At 43.7% G+C, this 22,223-nt stretch overlaps 1 protein-coding gene across 2 annotated transcripts in view; it reads right to left on the minus strand.

Moving 5' to 3' along the window:
- Positions 1-22,223, minus strand: part of Fras1 (Fraser extracellular matrix complex subunit 1) — a 406,459-nt gene that overhangs the window by 93,930 nt on the left and 290,306 nt on the right. For both annotated transcript variants that reach the window (XR_012907226.1, XM_075942834.1), the window contains exons 30-36: positions 21,868-22,021; positions 16,555-16,742; positions 12,617-12,733; positions 6,934-7,048; positions 5,755-5,892; positions 3,460-3,492; positions 109-240 (exon numbers count right to left, since the gene is read on the minus strand). Coding sequence is in view for 1 of the 2 variants with exons in the window: in XM_075942834.1 (XP_075798949.1) it covers positions 109-240; positions 3,460-3,492; positions 5,755-5,892; positions 6,934-7,048; positions 12,617-12,733; positions 16,555-16,742; positions 21,868-22,021 (877 nt within the window). In the remaining variant the exon portion in view is untranslated. The remainder of the gene's footprint in view (positions 1-108; positions 241-3,459; positions 3,493-5,754; positions 5,893-6,933; positions 7,049-12,616; positions 12,734-16,554; positions 16,743-21,867; positions 22,022-22,223) is intronic.

Below are 22,223 nucleotides of genomic sequence, written 5' to 3' on the forward strand. Positions count from 1 at the left end.
ACACACTTCTGAAAGAGGAGGCCACTGTTCTGGGCAGCTGTCAAGAAGTTCCCACAGTTGCTGCAACACAGTTTGATTTCCAGGCTTCTCCCAGACCCTAGTTCTTACCTAGAGAGGTTCGGCCTCCAGGGCTAACCTCCAGCGGCGGAGCCCTGACCTGAAATGCTGGCGGTTGACGATCAGAGCTGAGTAAGTGAATGGTGAGGGCTGTCTCTGGGCTTGTGTGTTGTCCATCAGAAACTGGCAAAAGTAAACACACACATACACTCATGTGACTGAGCACACACGTGCAAATGTAAATCAGCGTACAGTCTGGTCACCTTTACCCTATTTCCACAAACAACAATTTGTTGATTTGCTTGAAAGTAGGAAGAAGGGATGATGAGCAAATCTACCAAGGCATTTTTTATGGATAAGACAAAGGATGGGAGTTCACAAGGGCAAAGCTATTTTTTTGTTTCCTAAAAGGTTACAAATTTTGATTTATTTAAATAAGAAGTTTTTGACAAAGTTATTTTAAGAAGGTATTCTCAAAGGGTGATTTTGAGGCTCGTTGGTGGAAAACAATGTAAAATAAGCACTTGAAAAACAAACAACAGAAAGTGTCCTGCAGGATCTCACATAGCTCACTGTGGCCTCCAAATCACTCCACAGCCAGGTATGACCTTGAATTCCTGGTCTCAACCTCCCGAGTGCTAAGGTTAAAGTTCCCAAGTGGTATCGGCAAAGACTTTTATTTATGGAAAGGTTCTCTGAATACTTCATTCCTTCATTACGCCAGAAAAAAATACTTTCTTTTAAGCACTCTTTTTTGGAAGTGACTGTCTCATATTATTTCTTTTGAAGGACAGACATCTGTCCCTGTCTCTCGCAGCATTTGTGCGCAAGTAAGCAGATGCATTTTTACCCTGTTGCTATGTCCATGGCCATAAATAGGAGACACCACTGCAAAACAGTGACCTTATCTTCTGTTTCCCTGGCTTAACTCCATCCAAGCGGATCCTCGTCTTCCACAGGAAATGAAAGCAGAATTGTCTAACCCTTGACTCTCATTTCTGGGTTTTCTGTAACTCCCTCCATCCCCTCTCTAAACCCAGGAGTGGTGGGGTACAGGAAACATCACTGTGCTATCTCCCATGGCTACTGAGAAAACGGTACTGTTTTACTTGTAGGTGGTATGGTTACAGGAAACTGGTTTCTTTCTCTGTCTTCTGGACATGTCAGCACGTTGGCAGGAATGTGACCAAGCATGGTTCAGGGAGAATGACTAGAGTTGCTTTAGGTCTGCCTTGTCCTGGAGACAGATCTAACTGACTGTGGCTTTACAAGACAAGACACCATTCACGTCTATCTTAGGAAGGCCCAAACCGCCCCTTCAAGTGAGAATGAAGGTTTTGTGGCCCTGGTCATTTTAGTGAAGTGTCAAAACCGCTGCCACTGTTTCTTTGTGTATGTTTAATCTCCTTCTCTTTGAATGATCAAGGATAGAGACAGGGAGAGTCTTGACTTTAAAGGCTTGTGGACACACATACAATCTTCTGCCAATTTCAATGGACTCAGTACTCTCTTGAGGTCCCTAGAGTGTACAATAGAAACCTTGTGTTTAAAAAAAGAGAGAAAAAAAATTGTGAAACTACAGTTATATTTGCTATTACTTCCATCGGTTTTACTTTGAAAGAGAAAAGGCTCAGGGAGATTTCAACAACCCTACATAGTGAAAGACAGCAAAGTCTAACACTACAAGAGCGCTGGCCTGATCACACAGCTGTTCGCTGTGATCAAACACATCCTTGCCTCTTTAGGGGCAGGGAGCTATCTATCAGAGAGTATTATATAATTAGAAATCATGTCACACCGTTGCAGTGTTTGAAAAGCAAATGCAAAAAAAATTGCCAATAAAAATATTAAGAATGTGACATCTTCCCTCTCTTAAGGAGTATTTCTGATTTCTCTGAACAACAGCCACACTGCTTATTTGGGTTAATAGCTTCCTGCGGGCCCCACTTGTCTGACAGGTGTTTCTTGCCTAGAACTGCTCTGCAGAGGGCCTGTGCATATCGTAAGGCTGGCCACGTCAGGAGCACCGACTAGCCTTCTGGGGTTAGCAGATGCACCACAGCGAGCTGTTCGCCCTCATTCTTTGGCTTAAGGTCAAGGTTTGAACTGGTCACTGCTTTAGTTCATGATCTGTCCAGCTCAAAATTCTGCCACAAATCTCCTTTCAAAGAGGCTGCTGCCTTCCTACTAGATTATAAGAGCATTTCTCCAAAAGACAGACCCTCCCCACAAAAGACAGGAATCTTGGGCTGGAAACAAGATAGTTGAAAGTCAGCCCAAGGTCCATTCTTTTAGCCTTATGGAAGCTTAAGGATCATTTAGCTGTAGGTCCTGAGCAAGTTAACTGTTGACTCTCAAGCCTTCTGGTTAAAAGGATGGGGCATGGTACATCCTTTGCTTTTCATGACCTAACCCCTTAGATTTCAGAACACAAAACCATCCCATATTGCAGGTCAGGAACTTGAATTAAATGCTACTCTGCCCTTTCCCAGAGTACATGAGCCCAGCAGGATTGTTAGCTTGAAATACTAGAAAAAAACAGCCATCTCCAGAACCCTACCAGGTAATTCCTAAAATGACATTTGTTGTAAATTGATTTGAAAAAGAAAAGAGAAAGCCACTCCTGGGTACTGATTGCGTGTATGACCTGCATGCAATGATGCATGAGATGCAAGAGATGACTGGTTCGTTCAGTCGTGGTGCAGCACTGAAGTTTGCTGCAGGGTTTTTCCCCTCAAAGAGAACAGAAATGCAGGGCAGTTTGGGGGAAGATTTTTCAATCCCACCAAGATTTCTGCCCACATAAAATATCACAGGATCCAAGGAGGATTGGTTCCAACAGAATGTTTAATCCCAGTTGAACAGCTGACTTAAACATCAACCATCTTCATTCTAATCTGAGTAAGAATGCCTTTCCCTGTGCCAGCTCAGCGTCTATTGCAGTACGAAGCAAAACTAGGATGCAGAAACTTCTAGAAGCATTTTCATTTCATGCTCTGGGTCCAAAGACTTTTCTCTCCAGAGGCAAGGCATTTAATACACGGCGCTATTCAAGACTTCATAGAATTACTACATATCAGCTGGGTGTGACACATGGATGCTCACAAACCAGTTGTCCTGGGAGCTGAACATGCATCATGATGGTGATCTCCATTATGGATAAATTTCCATGTATAAGGGTATTAGGAAACCTTCCCAGAGCGGCTGAACTCCAGTTTGTGGGGCCCCAACTTTAAGACCTTAACTACTATTGTCTCTTTTCAATAAATTGACAAGTTCCACTAGAGTTTAAAGAACATTAATATTGGGCATTCTTAATAGGTTAGATAACATAACTTCTAGGAAACAAAAAAGGGAAGAATATATTTCAGTTTCCAATAAAACCGAGATTAAAGTCTTTACCTGTGAAGTAAAATTTCACTGATTCTGGGAGACCTAAAAGAGCAAGAGAGGAAAATCAGTGTATTGAACATTTTGGGATCAGAGAGAGACAGGGAAGGCACAAAATATAGAGTAGCAATTAGTGTTTAAATCGAAATTGATCTGGTTTAAGGAGCAGTCAGGAGGTCCTTTGCTCATGGAATGTTGGACAATGATGCTAGCATTAATTTTAAGTATAAAAAGGATACTCATAGTGGAATAATTTGGTGCCATAGCGGTTAGGGTGACTTATAATACATTCATTCAGATCCTATTTTATCAGTACGTGAACCCCTACAAACTGGTGAATGTGGGTGATATATAACATTGACAGTGCATGGGGGGGTGAGTTCCACTGTAGACATGACGTCTGGACACTGATTTACACACTGTAGCTGTGAGAGATTTACCTCGAGGCATTTATCCCATGGGTTAGACAGGACATGGCTCTACTCCCTCCAAAGCAACTCGTGGAACTAAGACAAGTCTAGCAGACCTGGAAATTACTCTAAGCACAGCTGACAGAGTTTCTTTTTCTCTAATCTCAGTATTACCCAAGCTTCCTGTAAAGTAGGGTCTAGAGAACCAAGCATACTTTAGAGGGGCTATTAGTTAACCAGTTACTAGATACCAAGGGTACTCCTCAGAGAATGGGCCTCTGCCTGCCCTTAGGGATTTTCAATCTAATTGAGGAGCTAATCACGTTCTGGACAATTGAATTCATACTAAATAATGACAAATATCAGTTTATGTTTACTTACCATAATCAAAAAGAAACCTTATAATTATTTAATACATAGTCAATTTTCTAAGAGAAATAACCAGCTGCTTTGAATAAATTTATGATATAAATGTAATATCTATTTATAAAGTTGCATAGTACACATAGCTTACATATTATAATAAACAGACACCAAGATTTTCAGAATCACCCAACGCACAGAACTTGGGAGTGGGGAATCACAACTTCCTAGCTGCGCTAACTACAGATTCAAGGGAGGAAGAGATGGAAGGCAGCATTAAGGCTAGTCTGCTGATGTGGAGAGAGGGAGGGAGGAAGGGATGGCGGGAAGTATTAAGGCTGGTCTGCTACACTGGAAGGAGAGAGGAAGGGATGGCGGGCAGTGTTAGGCTAGTCTGCTGCAGAGGAAGGGATAAGGCTAGTCTGCTGCAGAGGAAGGTTGTGCAGTGGCTTTAATAAATGAACAAAAGTTTCATCAGTTTGCTTTTCTACTCAAGCTTTTAAAATAAAACTTTTAAAACCATCTTCTGCCAAATCCTGGAGGTCAAGCTGGAAGATGACCCGCATTCTCCATGTGTGCATGGATCTCCCTGAGGAACCGCAGTCCACAGGGGACTCAGCATCCTAGATCACCCGCGTTCTCCATGCATGCATGGATCTCCCTTGGGAAACCGCAGTCCACAGGGGACTCAAGTGTCCTAGCCTGGCGCCCTTCTCAAGTTTGCTCATGTCATTGTAGAGAAAGAGTCCTCATGAAAAACATTCCCTGCAGTTTCAACTTCCCCTGGATTCCTCGCGGTCTTAGGTTAAAGACGCAGCTCTTTAGGAGCTCCTGTGGAGTGTAAATTCTGGCTTACTCTCCCATCAGGCCCATCCCCGCCTGTTCGGCTACATTCTGGACATCACAGGAATATCATTGCCTCTTTTGCAATCCCTAGAAAGTTACATTTTCTTTTCCCCAAGGCCTCATGGGAGGCACACTGTCTCCCTCCCAGAATCCTCTCCGTGCACCCCTCATGCACTTAGCTATTTTAGTAACTACCTATCCCACCTTGCCAATAGCTACCTGGACAGCTACCTCTTAACTTCTCAGTCTGGATCAGCCTTGGGTTTAACTTTATCGCTGAACACTTCCTCTTTTTCCCAGAGCATCTCATCTCAAATCTGCAACTAAATATTCACTATTGTGATTATTTACTTAGCAGTTTCTATACAGAGCCCCTACTCAGTCCAAAAGCAGGTCAGTGACTCGTTTTGTTTTCTACTGTATCTCCAACCCCTCAATCAGTGACTGACATACCTGAGCCACTAAATCAAAGTTGGCTGAAAGTGCACCTACGGTGGGAATTAACAATGAAAGAAGACAAAAAGACAGACTTCAGCCAAGTCGCAGACAGGCTGATAGGCCCCAAGTTATGTTAAGTAGGAAGAAGAGTGTCAGCAAACTGTATATAAGTTTTTTGAAAGAGAAGGAGAACCAGCCAAAAAGATCAAGAAAGACTTGGGTGCCCCAAGGCAGAGAAAGAAAGCATTACCGACGAAGGAGTAGGCCATGATCTCCTGGAGGTGGGGGGCCGCAGCGGGAGGGCGGTACATGATTTTGCCCTGGTTAACATCTTCCTGAGTGAAAGACCGGATGGGAGAGTGAGGTTGGTCTCTGTGCTCAATGATACCTGGGGAGGAAGAGACTCATGAGTATAGACAGCAGCTTCAGGGTGACAGGATGGCCAGGTCCACCAACCCCCCCCCGCCCCTTGCCCCTGAGCGTGAGTCTTTATCATTCAGGAGCACTGGCTCCTGGGATGTTCTTCCTGCACTACTGCTGTCAAGTTCCTCAGGAAACAGACAGGTCTGGGGCAGTTCAGCCAGTAGAGCATGTGTAATGAAAGCTTTGACTCCCCAGCACCCATGGGTGATTGATAGCACGCATCTGTAAGGCCAGTGTCGGGGAGACAGAGATAGGAAGAACCCCTGGGGCTGGCCGGCCAGCAAGCCTAGGTGATGTCCAGGGTCAGATGGAAAGACTGTTCCACTAAGAAGGTGGACAGCAAGTGAGGAAGACCCCTGATGCTTACCGCTGGCCTCCAAGGCTACGTGTGTACGCACCTTTGCACATACCTGAGCACACACACACACATGTACACACAGAAAGTTAGACGATAGGTAAAAGGATAAATATATTACTGGGATTTGGGAAACATAAACTAAGGAGCAAATTACTGCCATTCAGTGCACATGCTTTTCCATACGTGAATGGCGTATTACTGTCAGTAGGAAACTTCCAACTGAGTTTCAATACAAAGGCAAAAGGTCTTTAAGACATGGGCCCAAAGAGATCTTCTGAGGTGCCAAAGGAATATTTTTATAGGCTTCATTTTAATTTCGGACACTCCCCTGTTTCTGTGATGATCCCAGCAACAATAGCCTGGCTCTTGACTATTAGAGGACAGACCGAGGCTTACAGTTAGCACGCAGGTTATGATCAGTGCTTTCATGGCTGCAGGTCAGAGACTTTGCAGGCATGGGACTTGTGCTGCGTTCCTCTCTCGTGTCTTATTTGGTCTTTAGAGGCAGGCACGTGGTCTCGGAGCTTCCCTAACTCTCCTGAGAAAGTTAAGTGTAAAGACGTAGGCAGAAGCCCAGAGGTTTTAGGATTGGTCCAGAATCACAAGGCAAGAGCGTCAGTCTCTCTCCACCTTCAGTGCGTAGCTTACCTTGATTTGGATGCAGAGGTACAGTGATATTGTATATAATCTTCCCGGCGGGACTCTCTGAGTTCACGAAGGATAGGGAGTGAGGCTGAATGACGGTGAGACCATCTTCCCGAGCCTGGACGAGACGGAGGAAGCAAGAATTAAAAACAGGAGCAGGATGATAACAAGAGCCAGAGGCAAACCCAAATCTTTTTTTTTATTGAGAAAAGGAAAAAAAAAAAACAAGTTTCTGCCTCCTCCCAGCCTCCCATTTCCCTCCCCCTCCTCCCACCCTTCTCCCCCTCCCCCTACTCCTTTCACCCTCCCTCTCCAGTCCAAAGAGCAGTCAGGGTTCCCTGCTCTGTGGAAAGTCCAAGGTCCTCCCCCCTCCGTCCATATCTAGGAAGGTGAACATCCAAACTGGCTAGGCTCCCACAAAGCCAGCACATTAAGTAGGATCAAAACCCCATGCCATTGCCCTTGGCTTCTCATCAGCCCTCATTATTTGCCATGTTCAGAGAGTCCGGTTTTATCCCATGCTTTTTCAGTCTGGATCAGAGGAACTAAATAGCACCGTGCTCTTCTACCTCTCAACGAGCAAGAGGAGCAATGTTAGCTGGACAGTGTGCCTGCAGCATCCACCATCCGTCTCCTTGCTCATATCCACACCTCCTAACAGTGGCAACACACAGAAGCCCAAGGACAGGAGTCCGACTCTCAGCTCCTGCATGACAGTGGATAGAGGACAGCTCTCACATAAACACAGTGCATCAAGAAGTAAAGGGATAGTAGTGTGACCTGGGTCTGGGCTTGGGCCACAGCTGAGATTATAAGACAGCACCGAGCAATATGCCCGCTGCAGGCTCCTCCTGATAGACCCTGAAGGTAGGTTAGAGTTTGACACTCTTGGGTCTTCAAAGCCTTACTCCTTCCAGAGGAATTCCCCCACGTAGAAGAGGATTAAGTGGGGCTCATAGGAGGGTGTGGTGTTCTTATTTTTAACCATAAAAACATGAGGGCCCCAGTTGCTCTGTAATTGTCCCAAAGGCATAGCTGTCCTAGGAGAGGCAGCGCCTGCAGGTTAGAACAATCTCCTAAAGTAAAGAGTCATATTTCAGGCCTTAGCACAGGTCTGGAATGTAATGAGCAAGTAAATTAGAATTTCCAACAGCAGCTGGTCTCCCCCACCCTGCTATGCTAACATAAAACAAGTAAGGACAACAAGTTAAAAATATATGCCCCATAAAAGTTGTTTCCAGGCCATTCATGTGGGTACAGCTCCATGGACAAAAAGTACAGCTCCGACACCCTGTCAAGCGTGGTTTGGCTCCTTCCAATGTCAAAACCACTATCATCAAATATCCTCAAAGTGCTATAGAATAATTCTGAAAACTCAGATGCCGCTAAGCAAGATAAAGTGATAAGAAGATAATTGTTATAGAACTACCGAAAAAAGAAACAAGTTTAGCCAAGACAATAGACACCCTATTTTAGAATTTAAAGATTCAACGTCTTTACTAATCAAAAATAGATATTATGTGGAAAATGGGAGGACTTAATTTTGTAAAGCCACATTGAAGCAGTGATGTATCAAAGTAGTCAATTTTAATGATTTGGAGTAGTCAATACTCATCAATTAAACACACTAAGAAGTGGGAGATTAAACTTCATGGAAATAATTACAGGCGGCATTTTTTATAACATCTGGCCAAAGATTAAGAATAATAGCTTTCATCCTGCTCGCATCGCGTCTGACGACATCCAGAACCCAAACCCTTGTGCCCCGGATGTCACTGCTCTGCTCAGGGCCAGCCCCTCCCCGGGACTCGCAATGGCTACACACTGCTCTCAGCTTGACTACTGGCTGTTTCAGGCAGTTGATGATGATGATGGATCTTGTGAGTCACCTGCCATGGCTCTCTACCGTATGCAGTATAGAAGGACAGTTCTCACACTGACCTTGGCTCTACTGTACGTTCCAGACAACTTTTACAAACTCGTCCCAACCGGAGGCCGCCATGCCTCCTCATGTTCCCGACCTCAGGGAAAGGTGCAGTTACACTCTAGGAGCCAGGGTCTTTCTGTGTTCTAACTGGCTGTGTCTCTAGATCTCTCAACCTCTAACCGTGTTTTAGCTTTTCAACAGTCTCAACCGCTTCTAAGTGTAGAGTAGGGCTAACCATAATGCATGCTTTTCTATAAAGGAACCCCAGAATTCTGTCACCTTAAACAACGGAAACGCTATATCCACTGAGCAGTTTCTCCATCATTCCTTCCTCTTCTCGCCTCTCAGCCCTGGAAACCACAGCCCGGCCTTCCTTTCCTAAGATCTGACTACATCACTGTACAAGGGGAGTCGTCTTATTGGTCTCTTTTGTTCTTGGCTTCTTTCACTTGGCATGTGCTCCAGGTTAACCCATGTACCTTATGATGGGATTCCTTTCCATTGCACGGCTGTGTCATGTTGCACTATTTGAGTGCACACACATATACCCCACACACATCTTCTTTATCTATTTTTCTCTCAATAGACATTTAGGTTACTTTCATCTCTTGGCTCCTGTGAAAAATGCCACAGTGAACGTTCAAGAGCAAATGTCTTTCTACATGCTCTCCCTAACTCGGAAGCCACAGTCCCACTCCGTGGGGTTTATGTTGTAGCCTGTTGGCTATTTCTATTCTGCAAAGGTCCCATCCAGATGCTCGGGGGCTACAATAGTCTCCCCAAATTGACTGCTAAAATTCTGATCATGGCTTTTCTGCTGGAAACCTCCAACAGTCTTTTGGAACAATGGAACCCCCTGAAGTCTGACTGACATGCCTTCTTGCTTTTACATGGAGCAACTTCAGCTCCCACCCGCTGAACTACCTGCAGTGTCCCAAACACTCGTCTTTTGTCTCTACCCTTTCTTCTCTGCTGTTCCTGTTGTCCAGAACGAATTTCCCGCTTTGAGTTCAGATCAGTAGTTCTTCAAGTGTAGTGATGGGGACAGCAGGAAACAGAATCACCTGGTTCTTACTAGAGACGTGGATTCTTGACTCCACAGCCAGACTTACTGCATTAGAACTTGGAGTGAGTTCCAGTCTACTGTAATAACTCTCCAGGTGATGCCCATACACACTTACGTCTGAGACCTTAAGAACCCTGATCTAGAGATAATTACACTCAACAGCTCAGCTCCTCTCGATGCTCCCATGCTTTGCTTCACCGCACAAGGCACACTCCTACTTGCTCCTGAATGGCTGCTCTGTTCTGGCATTCTCCGCAGTATGATTCCCCTGCTTATTTATTTGCCCAGCTCCTCCTCGATGCAAAAATCCCTGAACTAGAAACTCTGTTTTTTGTGGGGTTTTTTTTTTTTTTTGGTTTTTTGTTTTAAAGGTCAGTGAATCTGCAGTGTCTTCTTCAGCACTTGCCATGGGCACTGGCAAGGACTAATGAATGAGTAACTGTAGGAATGGGAGGCAGCCTCCTCTCAAACCCATCTATGACATACTCAGCTGGAATATACAAAAGCATCTCATCTGTATTTACCACGTATCTGTACGATTTACCAAATGCGTGCAAAGCCTCAGTGTTTAGAGGAGTCCGAACCACTGAACTGAGGCTGTGTTTTTTGTCACATGTAACAAGTGTGTCCTACAGTAAGAGCCTCAATTAACGTCAGAAGGAACAGCAACTCTGTGTATCCTAAGTAATGTAAGCTAAATCACATTTTCCAGTCAGCTGACTTTGGAGAGATCCGAGGTTCAAGCAGACAGACCTAATCTGCAAATGCACAGCCAGAGACTAAATAAAGCTGAAGCAAGATGGAGTCTCTTGAGGAGACGGCAGCATGGCGAACGGCACCACCTCCATGGCTCCCAGCCCGTTTCTTTCCCTTCTAAACTCCAAATAACAGTGCTTTGCATTTGGCAAGAAATGTGTATGCACATTTTTCTTTACAGTTTAGAGAAAACTCTGATCCAAGTTCCTCCAGTCAGAATGATGAATTACAGACTTTATAATGCTGCTGAATTATGATTTCTTTAAATTACAGTTTATGCTGGAAATGCCGATACCGGCTATTCATTAAAAACTTTCTACATTCACCCTTTATGTCTCTGTCATTCCTCAGCCCCATAATTTCTGAAACTATCACTGCTCTCTTTGTTGTCGCCCAAGGCTGATGCCCCACACTAGAGTGTAATTTTGCGGGTGCTAACTAACACATGGACCCATAACAATGAATTCACAGGGGTTTGCATGCTCACGGCTCTGTCTGAAAGAGAAGTCTGGCATTCCATCTACTCTAGGCACAGGGTTACAGTGTACTCTGTACTTCCTACTTGTCTTTATGAGCTTTATAAGCCAACCCAGGTGATATCTTCCTTCAGGCATATCCAGCCCTTGCCATTGCGATATGATGTTGGCATTTATAACTCTCATGCTTGAGAGTCATGTGATCAAGCCATTAGAATCTGCAAAGAAAATCTGAGTGGTTTGGGATAGTTCATGTATAAAGAGATTGGTATCAGTGCAGGACCCACCCCCTCACAAGACCAAGTACTCAACACAAAGGAGACACATTTGCCTCAAAGGGACGGAAGACAGGAAAAGAGAGAAGGGGAAGGGAACCAGGGAGAGTGGGTAGGGAGACAGATGAGGCTCAGTAAAATCGCAGTTTATAAAAGTAAAAGGGGAAACCCCATGTTAGCATGAGGAGTTTAATTATAATTGGGCATGTTAATTAGGTGAGTCAAAGTATTGATAGACTTCAATACTTTGATCATTGTACCTTGGTAGTCAGTCTCAGGAGGAGGACGTGGCCAAATAAGGGAACAGACCTTGGTGGCTAGCCTTAGGGTTATAATCTAACAGCTTTTAGCAAGGCAGTGGGGATAGGGGAGAAGGGAAAGGCCTACAGAGTCACGTTAGCCATGCTCAAACTAACTAGAGCCCCTTCATTATGATTTTGTGTTTGGGCTGTATTTAAAACTATTATTGACTGCACGCATGCCATGGGCCATGGTTGCACATGAGTGCTAGATCTTTCCGTGGGCCACATTCATGTGCACAGAGTCCACAAGGCCTTCTGGGATTGGGTATAATGATCTCCAAATCCCAAACATACTTTCCTCATCTCTCCAGGTGATTGAACTACCTGCTACGTCTCAGCTGTCATCAGCTTTCTCACCCCTGGGTCCTCCCTGTGCTCTGAAAGCCCTTGGCCATCTCTCCTCCACTCTACCTGCCTTTCTTGTTCTTTTACTTGGATAATTAGTTGCTGCATATCGCACTGGACTCAGCATTGACACCACCTACTCCAGGAAGCTCTTACACTAGAAAGTCAGCTTCTGGTAGAGCTTTATGACATGAACAGCAGGCGCTCCAGCTAGGTGGCGCTGTAAACGACAGACTAATTCTACCCTAGAAGTGCTCAGGAAGAGACACAATAGCTGTATGGGGTGCTGAAGAGAGTCAAGGGGCAATGGCTGGATGGGCAAGAATAGATTCTACATATCTTCTTTTTCTGAGGGGACTTTAAGTTCCTTTTTCAAGCTAGTGAGAAATGTCTTTCAGGGCTGTTCTTGTTGACTTTAGGGTCTAGTTTTGGGCCAAACATTTACTGCATCCCACACCAAGGCATTGGCTCACTTTGCTTCTGCACGGGTGGGTGTGCTTTGTCCAAGAGTAAAGTATTAGCCCTCCCATTCAACTCACAGTCATATGGAGAGATGTCCCCAGAGAGAGTTTAGGTGCCTCAGGTGCCTGAGGTAAGATTGCAATGTTGAACATGTGATTTTCCAGGTGGGCTTGGGCATCAGTGGCGCTAGACACCTGAAAACAAAATCATCATGGTGAGCCTTATTCTTCTACTGGGCAGAACACATTTGTATGCATTTAGACTCCCCACCCCCAAACCATCTGCCTTTGAATTCTATATGCGCCTACATCACAATTCTCTTTCTGTTCTTTGTACTTTATTTCTAATCATTTACTGATTATAAAAAATCTGCATAACCATTTTAGGCAGTTCTTAAAATCCATGACAGTATAAATCAGAAAGAAAATATAGAATTTCACTACCTAGAAAGAGTGATGGACATATTGAAGCATTTCAGATTAATCTTTTTTTCTGTGATGTCTCTACATAATCTCCTTACATAAACTCACATGTACTTGAAATTCTCTTCATTTAACCCAATCCTATGATATTCGGCTATGGTATTAACCATTAATGAGAGTGGATCATGTTTATGGCTATGGAACGTGTTTATAGTGCATCTATAACATGGTTCTCTCTTACTCCGTTCCTCTCATCTTTACTCAGTGTAGATACAGACATCTGGACCATTAGTCACATGACTTAGCTTTATCGCTGCACTTCAATAATATTTACAGCAAGGGCAATGGTCACAGAGTCAGCTTCTTTTTCTTGCTTCAAAAACCACCAAAAAATGTGCTAAAGACAGCGGCACGAGTCTGTGCCGGGGGCAGCGGATGAGCCTGTGCCAAATACCAGCACTAGGGAAGCTGAGGTGGGAAGCCAGAGACCAACAAGAGCTAACTGGTGAGATAATATGTTAAGAAACAGGCCAACAACCCATATGCTTTTCTGCATCAGTTTCTCGAGCTTCCTCCTGGTGCTGCTGGGCTGCTCCCCTAAGCCCGTCTTGTCCCCACTGTCTCCTCAGTCCTGTCACAAGAGCAGCTGAGCCTTGTGTGGCTGCAGGTAGCTGTCCGTCCCTGCTGACAGAAGGAGGGATACTGTACACTGCACCCAGCAGGAAAACCATCTTCTGGGCTTTCATCTAGATTAGATCAGAAGCCTGCAGTGAAGTTTTAGGACATTTGGATGTCTCCCAGGGGATGTCAATGCTCCACCATCACTGGAAGTGATGACCAACGACCAGTTACACGTTGCTGATCATCTGGCGTGGGCTCAGCTCTTAGTCTCTTTTCAAAGGTGATTTCCCTGTTCCCCACAAAGCAATACAATTATTCCCTTTTTGTACAGAGGAAATTAAAAATTAAAAAAAAAAACAAAGCAATGTCTCAAAGTCAGAATAAATGGGCCAGTTGGGTTCACAAGCTTGCCACTGTGCAAGATGACTCACTTTGGTAGACTTAAGAAATTAGGAGTTAGGGGAGGTATTTCCTTCTGTCGTGAAGGCAGAGAAACAGCATTGGCCAGGCTGTGAAACACGGGCATATTAACAGAGCAAGTAAATCAGGCTGGCCTCCGCATAAATACACAGGCAGCGAAATAGCATGAAATATAATGTTGGTCTTTTTCAAACCACATCCACGGATTCTGTGTCAACATGATCTGAATACACAGTTATTTTCTTACATAAAAATGGCTGGATGTACTTGCCCTCTCGCTAGACCGTCTAGTGATTAAAAATGCCATGCAGCTTATATAAATCCAATCATACATGCAAAGTAACAGACGGGCTGCATTGATGGCTCATGACAGCACATCAGCATCAAAATGAAATTAAATCTACGCAGCTCATTAGATTACATTTCCTGCTTTAAAGGGGAAAAAAGGGAGGGGAAAAGAAACCGACACCATGACAGCCTCCTCTTGGTTTAAGATCTTCCAGGGACACTAAGATGATAAACGGGGAAGTTACTAACCATTTACTTTAGCACACAGATAGTGTCTGTGCTTTTCAGACCAAAATATGAAGTATGCTTTCAAAGTAATAAAAATTTAAAAACAGACAGCGACACTTTTATGTCCAGGAGAACCTCATCGCAGAGTCACTTCACGCTCAGAATAAATATGCGGTCCCTGCTTAAAATCAGTCTCTCTCAGCCGGGCGGTGGTGGCGCATGCCTTGAATCCCACCACTTTGGAGGCAGAGGCAGGAGGATGTCCGTAAGTTCAAGGTGAGCCTGGTCTACAAAGTGAGTTCCAGGGTAGCCAGAGGCCAGAGAAACCCTGTCAAAAATCTCTCTCTCTCTCTCTCTCTCTCTCTCTCTCTCTCTCTCTCTCTCTCTCTCTCTCTCTGACTGCTTCCAGAGGGAGTCCATAAACCATCTTCTAAAAAGGCAAGCTCCTTACCGCAGAATTAAGGTCCTTTTTAGCCAGAAGTTCTTACTGCTCTTTGACCCAGGACACCATAGTTTGGAGAAGTGGGGTAGTATAAACCCATGTCCCCAAAATGATACCCTTTCATTCTTGAGGCTATGTTTTAAGAATATCACAAATATTTTGAAAGCCATTTGAAGTAGAAGTTCTATCATGTTTCATGTAAGGAACAGAGGACTCTACAGAGACCTACTTTCTAAATAATAATCTTCAGTCTTATGTCATAAATCTTGTAAGTGGGCAAGTTTGTTAGGTTTGAGGCTGGGCCTCATGTAGCTCAGGATGGCCAAACTTATTATGCAGCTGATGTCCTTGAACTTCTGACCTTGGATGTGCTGGAAGCATAGGTATGCACCAGTATTTTTTTTCCTCCCTAAATCAGTACCTTTTAACTTATTTTTCATTATTTTATTTCACTCTGTAACCAAGTTGCAAAGCTACTTCATGTCATTTTGAACAGGTGCTTAGAATTCCCTTCTAGGGAAAGACTCCATAGTGACATCACGCTGTCTTGACCCCTGAGAAAGGAAAGGCAGATCTGTGGGCTCTAGTTTGCTGAGGTGACTTCTTCTGATTGAGGTCTTCGCCTCAATTCTAACTCATTCTCTCAGGACTGCTGCCGTCCCGGGGGCTGAAATGGAGACATTAACTCCAGCAAAGGCCACGGAGCATTTGCTCACTTTGGAACCTCATTTTAATAGTTTCCATATTTCTATCAGCCTGCTTTTTGGAAAAACACTGATTTATCAGGCAACTAAAACATACATGCCAGGCATTAGAAGTGGAGTGCATTCTTAGACGAGAGAAAAGCCTGGAACTTGAAGGGCATGCTGTGGGCACCACAATGAACCAATGTATTTCCTGACATCTTATAAAACTCTGCATTCTGGTTAGCCTCCCAGTCCCTTATTCCTTAGTATTCCTGTCTAATTTTTATTTCTAATCCTTCTAGCTGTAGGTTTGTTTAATGTTACTGCTCTTGTCAAAAAAAAATCGGCCTTTGTTCTTGTTATCACTCACAGTGTTTTAGAATTAATCAGATTCTCCTTTTTGCTTTCCTTGTGGATTGCTAGGCTCCCGTGTTAAACATCTGGTCCACTTATTTTTGTGTTTTCTTGCTCAATTATAAATGGTACCACCACTTTTTTTAAATACAATTTTGTACCCTTCACGTGAGTCGTCAAAAGTTATTTTCTCCTCAACAGTTCTTAATGGTTCACTACTTTGATTTCCTTTAAGAACATTTAAACTATACCAAGTGGTTTAACAGTCTTGTTTACTTTTTGTTATGATTTCACTTGTATTTACAATCATCAGTAATACGACCTCATATTCTTTCTTATTCTTTTGCATTTCTGCTTATGGTCTAGCCTGTCACCAATTTCGATAAACGATAATGGCAGAACTCTAGGTAGCACCTGTTACTATTCATCTGAATAAACATATTTTACAAAACTCTTAATGTTATTAATTATGCCTCCTGCTCCTAGACAGGCAATGGAAGAAAAGGCCCGTGTGACCTTTGAAAATGGATGGCAAGGATGTAGACAGAGCGCACCTGGAAGCGGAAGGCGTCACTCTGGGCCGGGGCTCCTGAGTGTCTGTACCATACAACGCCGTCGTCGATGTCCTGCTGTGTGAAGGTGCTGGTGGGGCTTGCCATCCTTCCATCAGGCAGGTGCTGCCCTTCCTCAGCAGGACTGGCGGGGCTGTCTGCAGGCAGATTCATCAGGAGGACCACCTCCCCTAGGGAAGCACAGGCCGTATGGTTACATCTCTGGGAAAGGCCAGCTGGAGATCTCCTTCCTTCCCATCGTTCCTTCCTTACAAACTGAACAAGTACGTCTCTAAAGCTAAGGTAAGGCCACTAACAGAACTCAATAAATATCATGGAATTCCCCTTTAGACACAGGATCCCCAGTCTCCAATAGCCACGTAACAGCGATCTATGTATAAAGTTGTTGACTAGTATTTATTAAAATTACACAACAAGACTTGTATTAATTTCTATATGGGACTTTGGTTGTAACTCAAAGTGATTTTAAAGAACAGCTGTAGACTGGAACCCTAACAGGGAGAGAGTTCAGTGGGAGTTATTCCTGAGAAGACTCCGCCCAGTGGAGGCAACGTTGGCTGATACCAGAACACACACAGGACACATAGGCACATTCCTGGTGTGGCAGCGCAAACCCAGCTCTGCCTCTCCCAGACTCACGAGCTTCCTCACACTCCTAGGGCTCCACTGCTCATGGGCAATGTAAAACCAGCTCAGGCTGAACATCCCTCATCTGGATGCCCACGCTCCAAAAAGATCCACGACCCCAAGCTTTTGGGGTGCAACATGACACATAGTAGAAAATTCCACACTGGAGTGATCTCGCACAGCAGGTCAAAGTCAAACACTAGGAACAGGAAGTCTACTGTGGGAAGTCACTTTCAGGCTTTGTTATGTAAAAGATGCATATGACATGTAAGTGATCATGTGCTTAGATTTCAGTTTCATTTTTAAGATATCTTATCACTTGTTTGAAAATACTAAATAATTTTTAAAAATCCATATTTGAAATACTTTTGGTATTTCTTGGCATTTTGGCCAAGCAACGCTCAACCTATCGGACACAAACTTTAAAGGGATTTTAAAGAAAGCTGGTTACTCCCGTGTGCTCTTCCGTGTGTCATATGAGTGAGGCCCTCTCCCTTACAGATGTCTTTAGCCGTAGAGAAGTTCCGAGACCTGCTGGAGGTAAGCAGAGAAGCAGGGATTGGAACTGAAAGTTCCTATTCTTAGCCATGAAGTTTTATTACCAACCCTTACTGTTTTCAGTCCATCTGTCAGTGTTTGTCCTGGCCTTTTCTCTCCCTTCACTTGACACATTTTATTTGAAACGCAGCAAGGAAATCTAAATCCAAACACCACCCACCTGTTTTTAAAGCTTCTCCCTCACCTGAAACTACTGTCATCTTCTGGTGAGATCACAAATACAGAAGTGTTATAGAAACAATTAAAATTTCACAAGAATATACCCTAGAGTGAAGACCACACAGAGAAATAGATGCCCTTTTGAAAGGAGGCTGTGTTTTGCATCTAACAGTAAGCCTTCCAAAGCTACTCTGCCATTTTGAGAGTAGGAGGGATAGCAGGTGTGTGTGTGTGTGTGTGTGTGTGTGTGTGTGTGTGTGTGTGTGTGTGTAAGAAAGAGGGAGGGGGGGAACCAGAGGCAGGGAGGGAGAACACAGAGAGAGAAGGACAGAGAATCTATTTTCTATTTTTAAAATGTTTTGTAGGCGGATGCCCAATCTTAATACTCTAGGCATATTGAATAACTGACAGCAAATTTCTTTTTTCAGAACTGGCAGCATATTTTCATTACTCCAGAGAAACCCATCTTCCATCTCAACGTAAACACCCATTCTAATATTTGTATGCACTAAACTCAAGTTAAAGAGGAGCAAACCCCACTGGGTGGTAACAAAATACTGCAATAGGAGAAAAACGCCAGCGTTCATGGAACCATCTGAGGGAATGGATTCACTCTGGTTCTATGTTGCTGCTCATCTCCTGTTAGATAAACAATTCTGTCACGATCTCGCCTGGTGAAAATCCACATCGTAGGATACTGTGAGCAGACATGGCTTCCCAGGACCAGGCCTGTTCATGAGTGTCAGTACAGTTGTGAAATGCTCTGAAAGGAACTGCCACAACGAAAAGAAAAAGAGCGCAGAAAACATCCTACATCTGACTTCCTAACTGCTCTGCTTTATGACAAAAGAGCCAAGCAGAACTTCCCTAACAATGCCTATTGAAAGAAATACATTTTCAACAACAACAAAATCACTCCCATCTGACACAGCTGCCCAGGTACTGCAGGATATTGACTCGCTCCACCAATTTTAACGCAATGGTCTTTGAGTGTCTATTAGATAGCATCTGCTGCAACAGGCCTTTTAGAGTAGAGGACCCACAGATAATTCGACACATCTATTGCTGCTGCTGCAGATCTGCACTGGAAGCAGCAGGGAGCCACGGGAGAACTTCTGCAGGTGACTGGTGTGCACGGAGTTGGGACATGGAATTGTGTGGCTGGAATACAGATGGTCTATAAGACTTGAAAATACTACTAAGGAGGCCAGACTTTATTAAAAATGACAATAATCAATTTAAATAGACAGTTTAAGCAATTAGAAGGTTAGTACAAAATCTTGTGTTGAGGTTAAGACCTGAACTAAGGTAACAGACAAACAATTTGTATAGAGACAAGCAGACAGTGGGGAGAAAAGCAATGCAGGCTGCCAATCACAGATCTGGAAGCAAGAGAAGACTGAGTGAAAGACCATCTGTACCCAGGGCGGCTGCCACTGAGGGGCGCAGTACGGAAGGACAGGACAGACATCGAGGATGGAGAGTTGGCCACTGGATGCAATAAATATGGGAGTCTTGGAAAGAATAACTTGAGGAGAAAAGGGGAAATTTCAAGGCCTTGGTGCCATAGTCATGAAGAGGGGAAGCTAATACTGTGTGTGGGTGCTAACCACTGCTTTTACCACGATAGCACCAAAAATAGAAGACATATTTCCAATGTAAAACTATACACTTGGAAACCAGCAGTCGCTTCTGTCTGGGACGTATGGGATACTTAAGGCTATGTTTAATGAAGAATTTTGAAGAGAAAAATTAATGCTATTAGAATTAAAATCTCATTTGAATCGCCATGAATTATGTTGGGATTGAGGCCATTTTTATTAAATTTTCTTACAGTATGATAAATAATGTAGAGTTCCAGTGATTTAGAATAAATGACATTCCTTCTCCAATGATGTCCAAAGTACTTTGATAGACTACTAGACTATTTTCACCTCTACAAAGACACTAAGAATACATGTGTCAATCAACTGGATAAGTCTGGAAGTGTGGTTGAATTTAGTTTTGTTTGTTTTGTTTTCTTTTTTGCTTTTTGTTTTGTTCCTGTCTCACTCTATGAAAGCCAAGCTTTCCTGGATCATAAACTAGTGGCAATCCTCCTGCTTCAGTTTTCCAAGTGCTGGAATTGCAGGTGTAACGATCGTGCCTAGCTGAATTGAAGCTCATTACACTCATACTGTATAAGGGATTTGTGCTCAGCTCCATTCCCAATGTCAGTTCTCCACGAAAAGCTTAAACCGCATTGAAGGTTTAAAAGTGGTGTGAGAACACAGAGCAGTCAGAAGCTTGATGTGGGGGCCACAGGCGCATCTCACTGGGACAGGGGGATGGGAGTAGATTTGTGATTGTGCGGGTGTCTAACTCCAGCCATCCTTTTCGCTCTTAGATGGTTCTCTATAGTGACATGATTTGATTACTATTAACGGGGAGAAACACACACAGAGAAATTGGGTTACAGTAGAAAAGGCTCCCAATCAAGAATTTATTAAGCTGAAATGGCAAACTTTCATCTGCTTAAAAACCACTTAATTCAATGTTGTTCTGTTTAATATTTAATGAAATACTGGGCGGTTCTTAATTTCTGGCTTTTAATAGTCATAATAAAGTTAGGGGATTTAATATATCACAAGAGTCAGAGGCATTTAGAGATGAAAAGGACTTAGAAGTCACCTAGTATGAACTCAACAGGGCAAGTGCACTGGAAACAGAACATGAATGAATTACAGATAGGAGAAGAATAACTGTAGTGGAGAAATTTGGCAGCTGTCACCTTAATCAGGGGATTAAAGTTAATGTAAATACAATAAAACAGCAATATCATGTATCCCTAATACGATACATCAAAAGTCGAAAGAGCAAACCCTAACCCCAAATGAGAAGCTACCAAATGGATCCAAAGTCAGCAATAGTCCACAAATATATGAATAGTTCTCTTCAAAATATTAGTCAAGGTCTGGAGAGGTGGCTTGATGCCAAGTACCAAGACCCAAGTTGAAATCCCAGCACCCATGTTAACAAGCTAGGCATGGTCTCATGCATACCTGTAACCTCAGCACTGTAGGGGTGGAGGTAGGAAGATGTTTGAGGCTTGTTGACTGCCTGTCTAACCAAAAACTGTGAGTACCAGGCTCAAGAGTGAGTGATGGGCAGACACAGGGCACTCTCCACCAGCCTCTGAGCAAGAGCAAAGACTGCTTCTGTGGTCAGCACTTAAGATATTTCTCTTCATTTCTGGGGAGTCTCTTATGAACCATACCTCAGTATAACTCTTGCTAAACTGCACTTCCAGTTGACGTCAACCAGAATACCTTAGGTTACTACATGCATTATCTTTCTTGGGAAAGTAATAATGGTGAATATTGAAGAATATTTCTGTGCAATTTCTTTCTCATCCTTATTAAGAGCCTGGGCTGCTAACGTGGCTCAGTGGGAGAAGGAGCCTGCTACTGAGTCTGAGGGTTTGACAACTCGCGTTTGGCCCTGGGACTCACGAGGCAGAAAGAGAGAATGGTATTGTAGGCATACACGGGCACATATATGCTCTCGTGGACACGCATGTGCCCTTGCATGCGCACAGTAAATAAACAAATGCAAAAAAATTTTAAATTAAAAAAAAGGGAGTCTAAAGATGGGTCTTAAAAGAACAAAGGTAGCATCTGAGAGCCTGGCCATTGAAATTCTCACACATGTTAGCTAGGTGACTGTCAGAAAGCTGCTGTGTCAAACGTAACGTCATGTGTAAAATAATTACATAAAACAAGCTACTATCTTAGATGTTATATACAATGTGCTGATAATGTACTCACGAGAGTGGACAGTGTACCAGCCTACATGATCACTTCGCCCCTCAGTGAGGTGCATGAAGTACGAGGAAGCTTACTGCATGGCATGGTGTAACACCAAGTCCTAACCCTTGATGCAAAATGAAGCCACACTAAAGAAACACGTTACCAAACCGCGGGTGGTCATGCGTGATCTTGTAGATGATATCCTCGGCTCTGACCCCAGGAGCTTGAGCCTGCAGGATTCGGTTGGTGATCTTCAGCATCCCCCCTTGGGGAACCCACACCATAGAGTTGGTCACAAGCCGCAGAACTCCATCATTCTGGAAGGAAAGAAAGGTACAGCACTGGGTCCAGGCATACTCAGAAAAGTGGCTCCTCAAAAATGTAAGTCACAGGGGCATGCTGTTGCTAGAGAGCATCTAAAAGAGAAGAGCAGTCCACAGAAGTGACACTGTGGACCACGTGCCGACTCTGTGTGTACACATGTACAGCTGGGTACACATGTCTGTATATACTTAGATG

Source organism: Microtus pennsylvanicus, chromosome 12 (assembly GCF_037038515.1).
Source record: "Microtus pennsylvanicus isolate mMicPen1 chromosome 12, mMicPen1.hap1, whole genome shotgun sequence".
Classification (NCBI taxonomy): Eukaryota; Metazoa; Chordata; class Mammalia; order Rodentia; family Cricetidae; genus Microtus; species Microtus pennsylvanicus.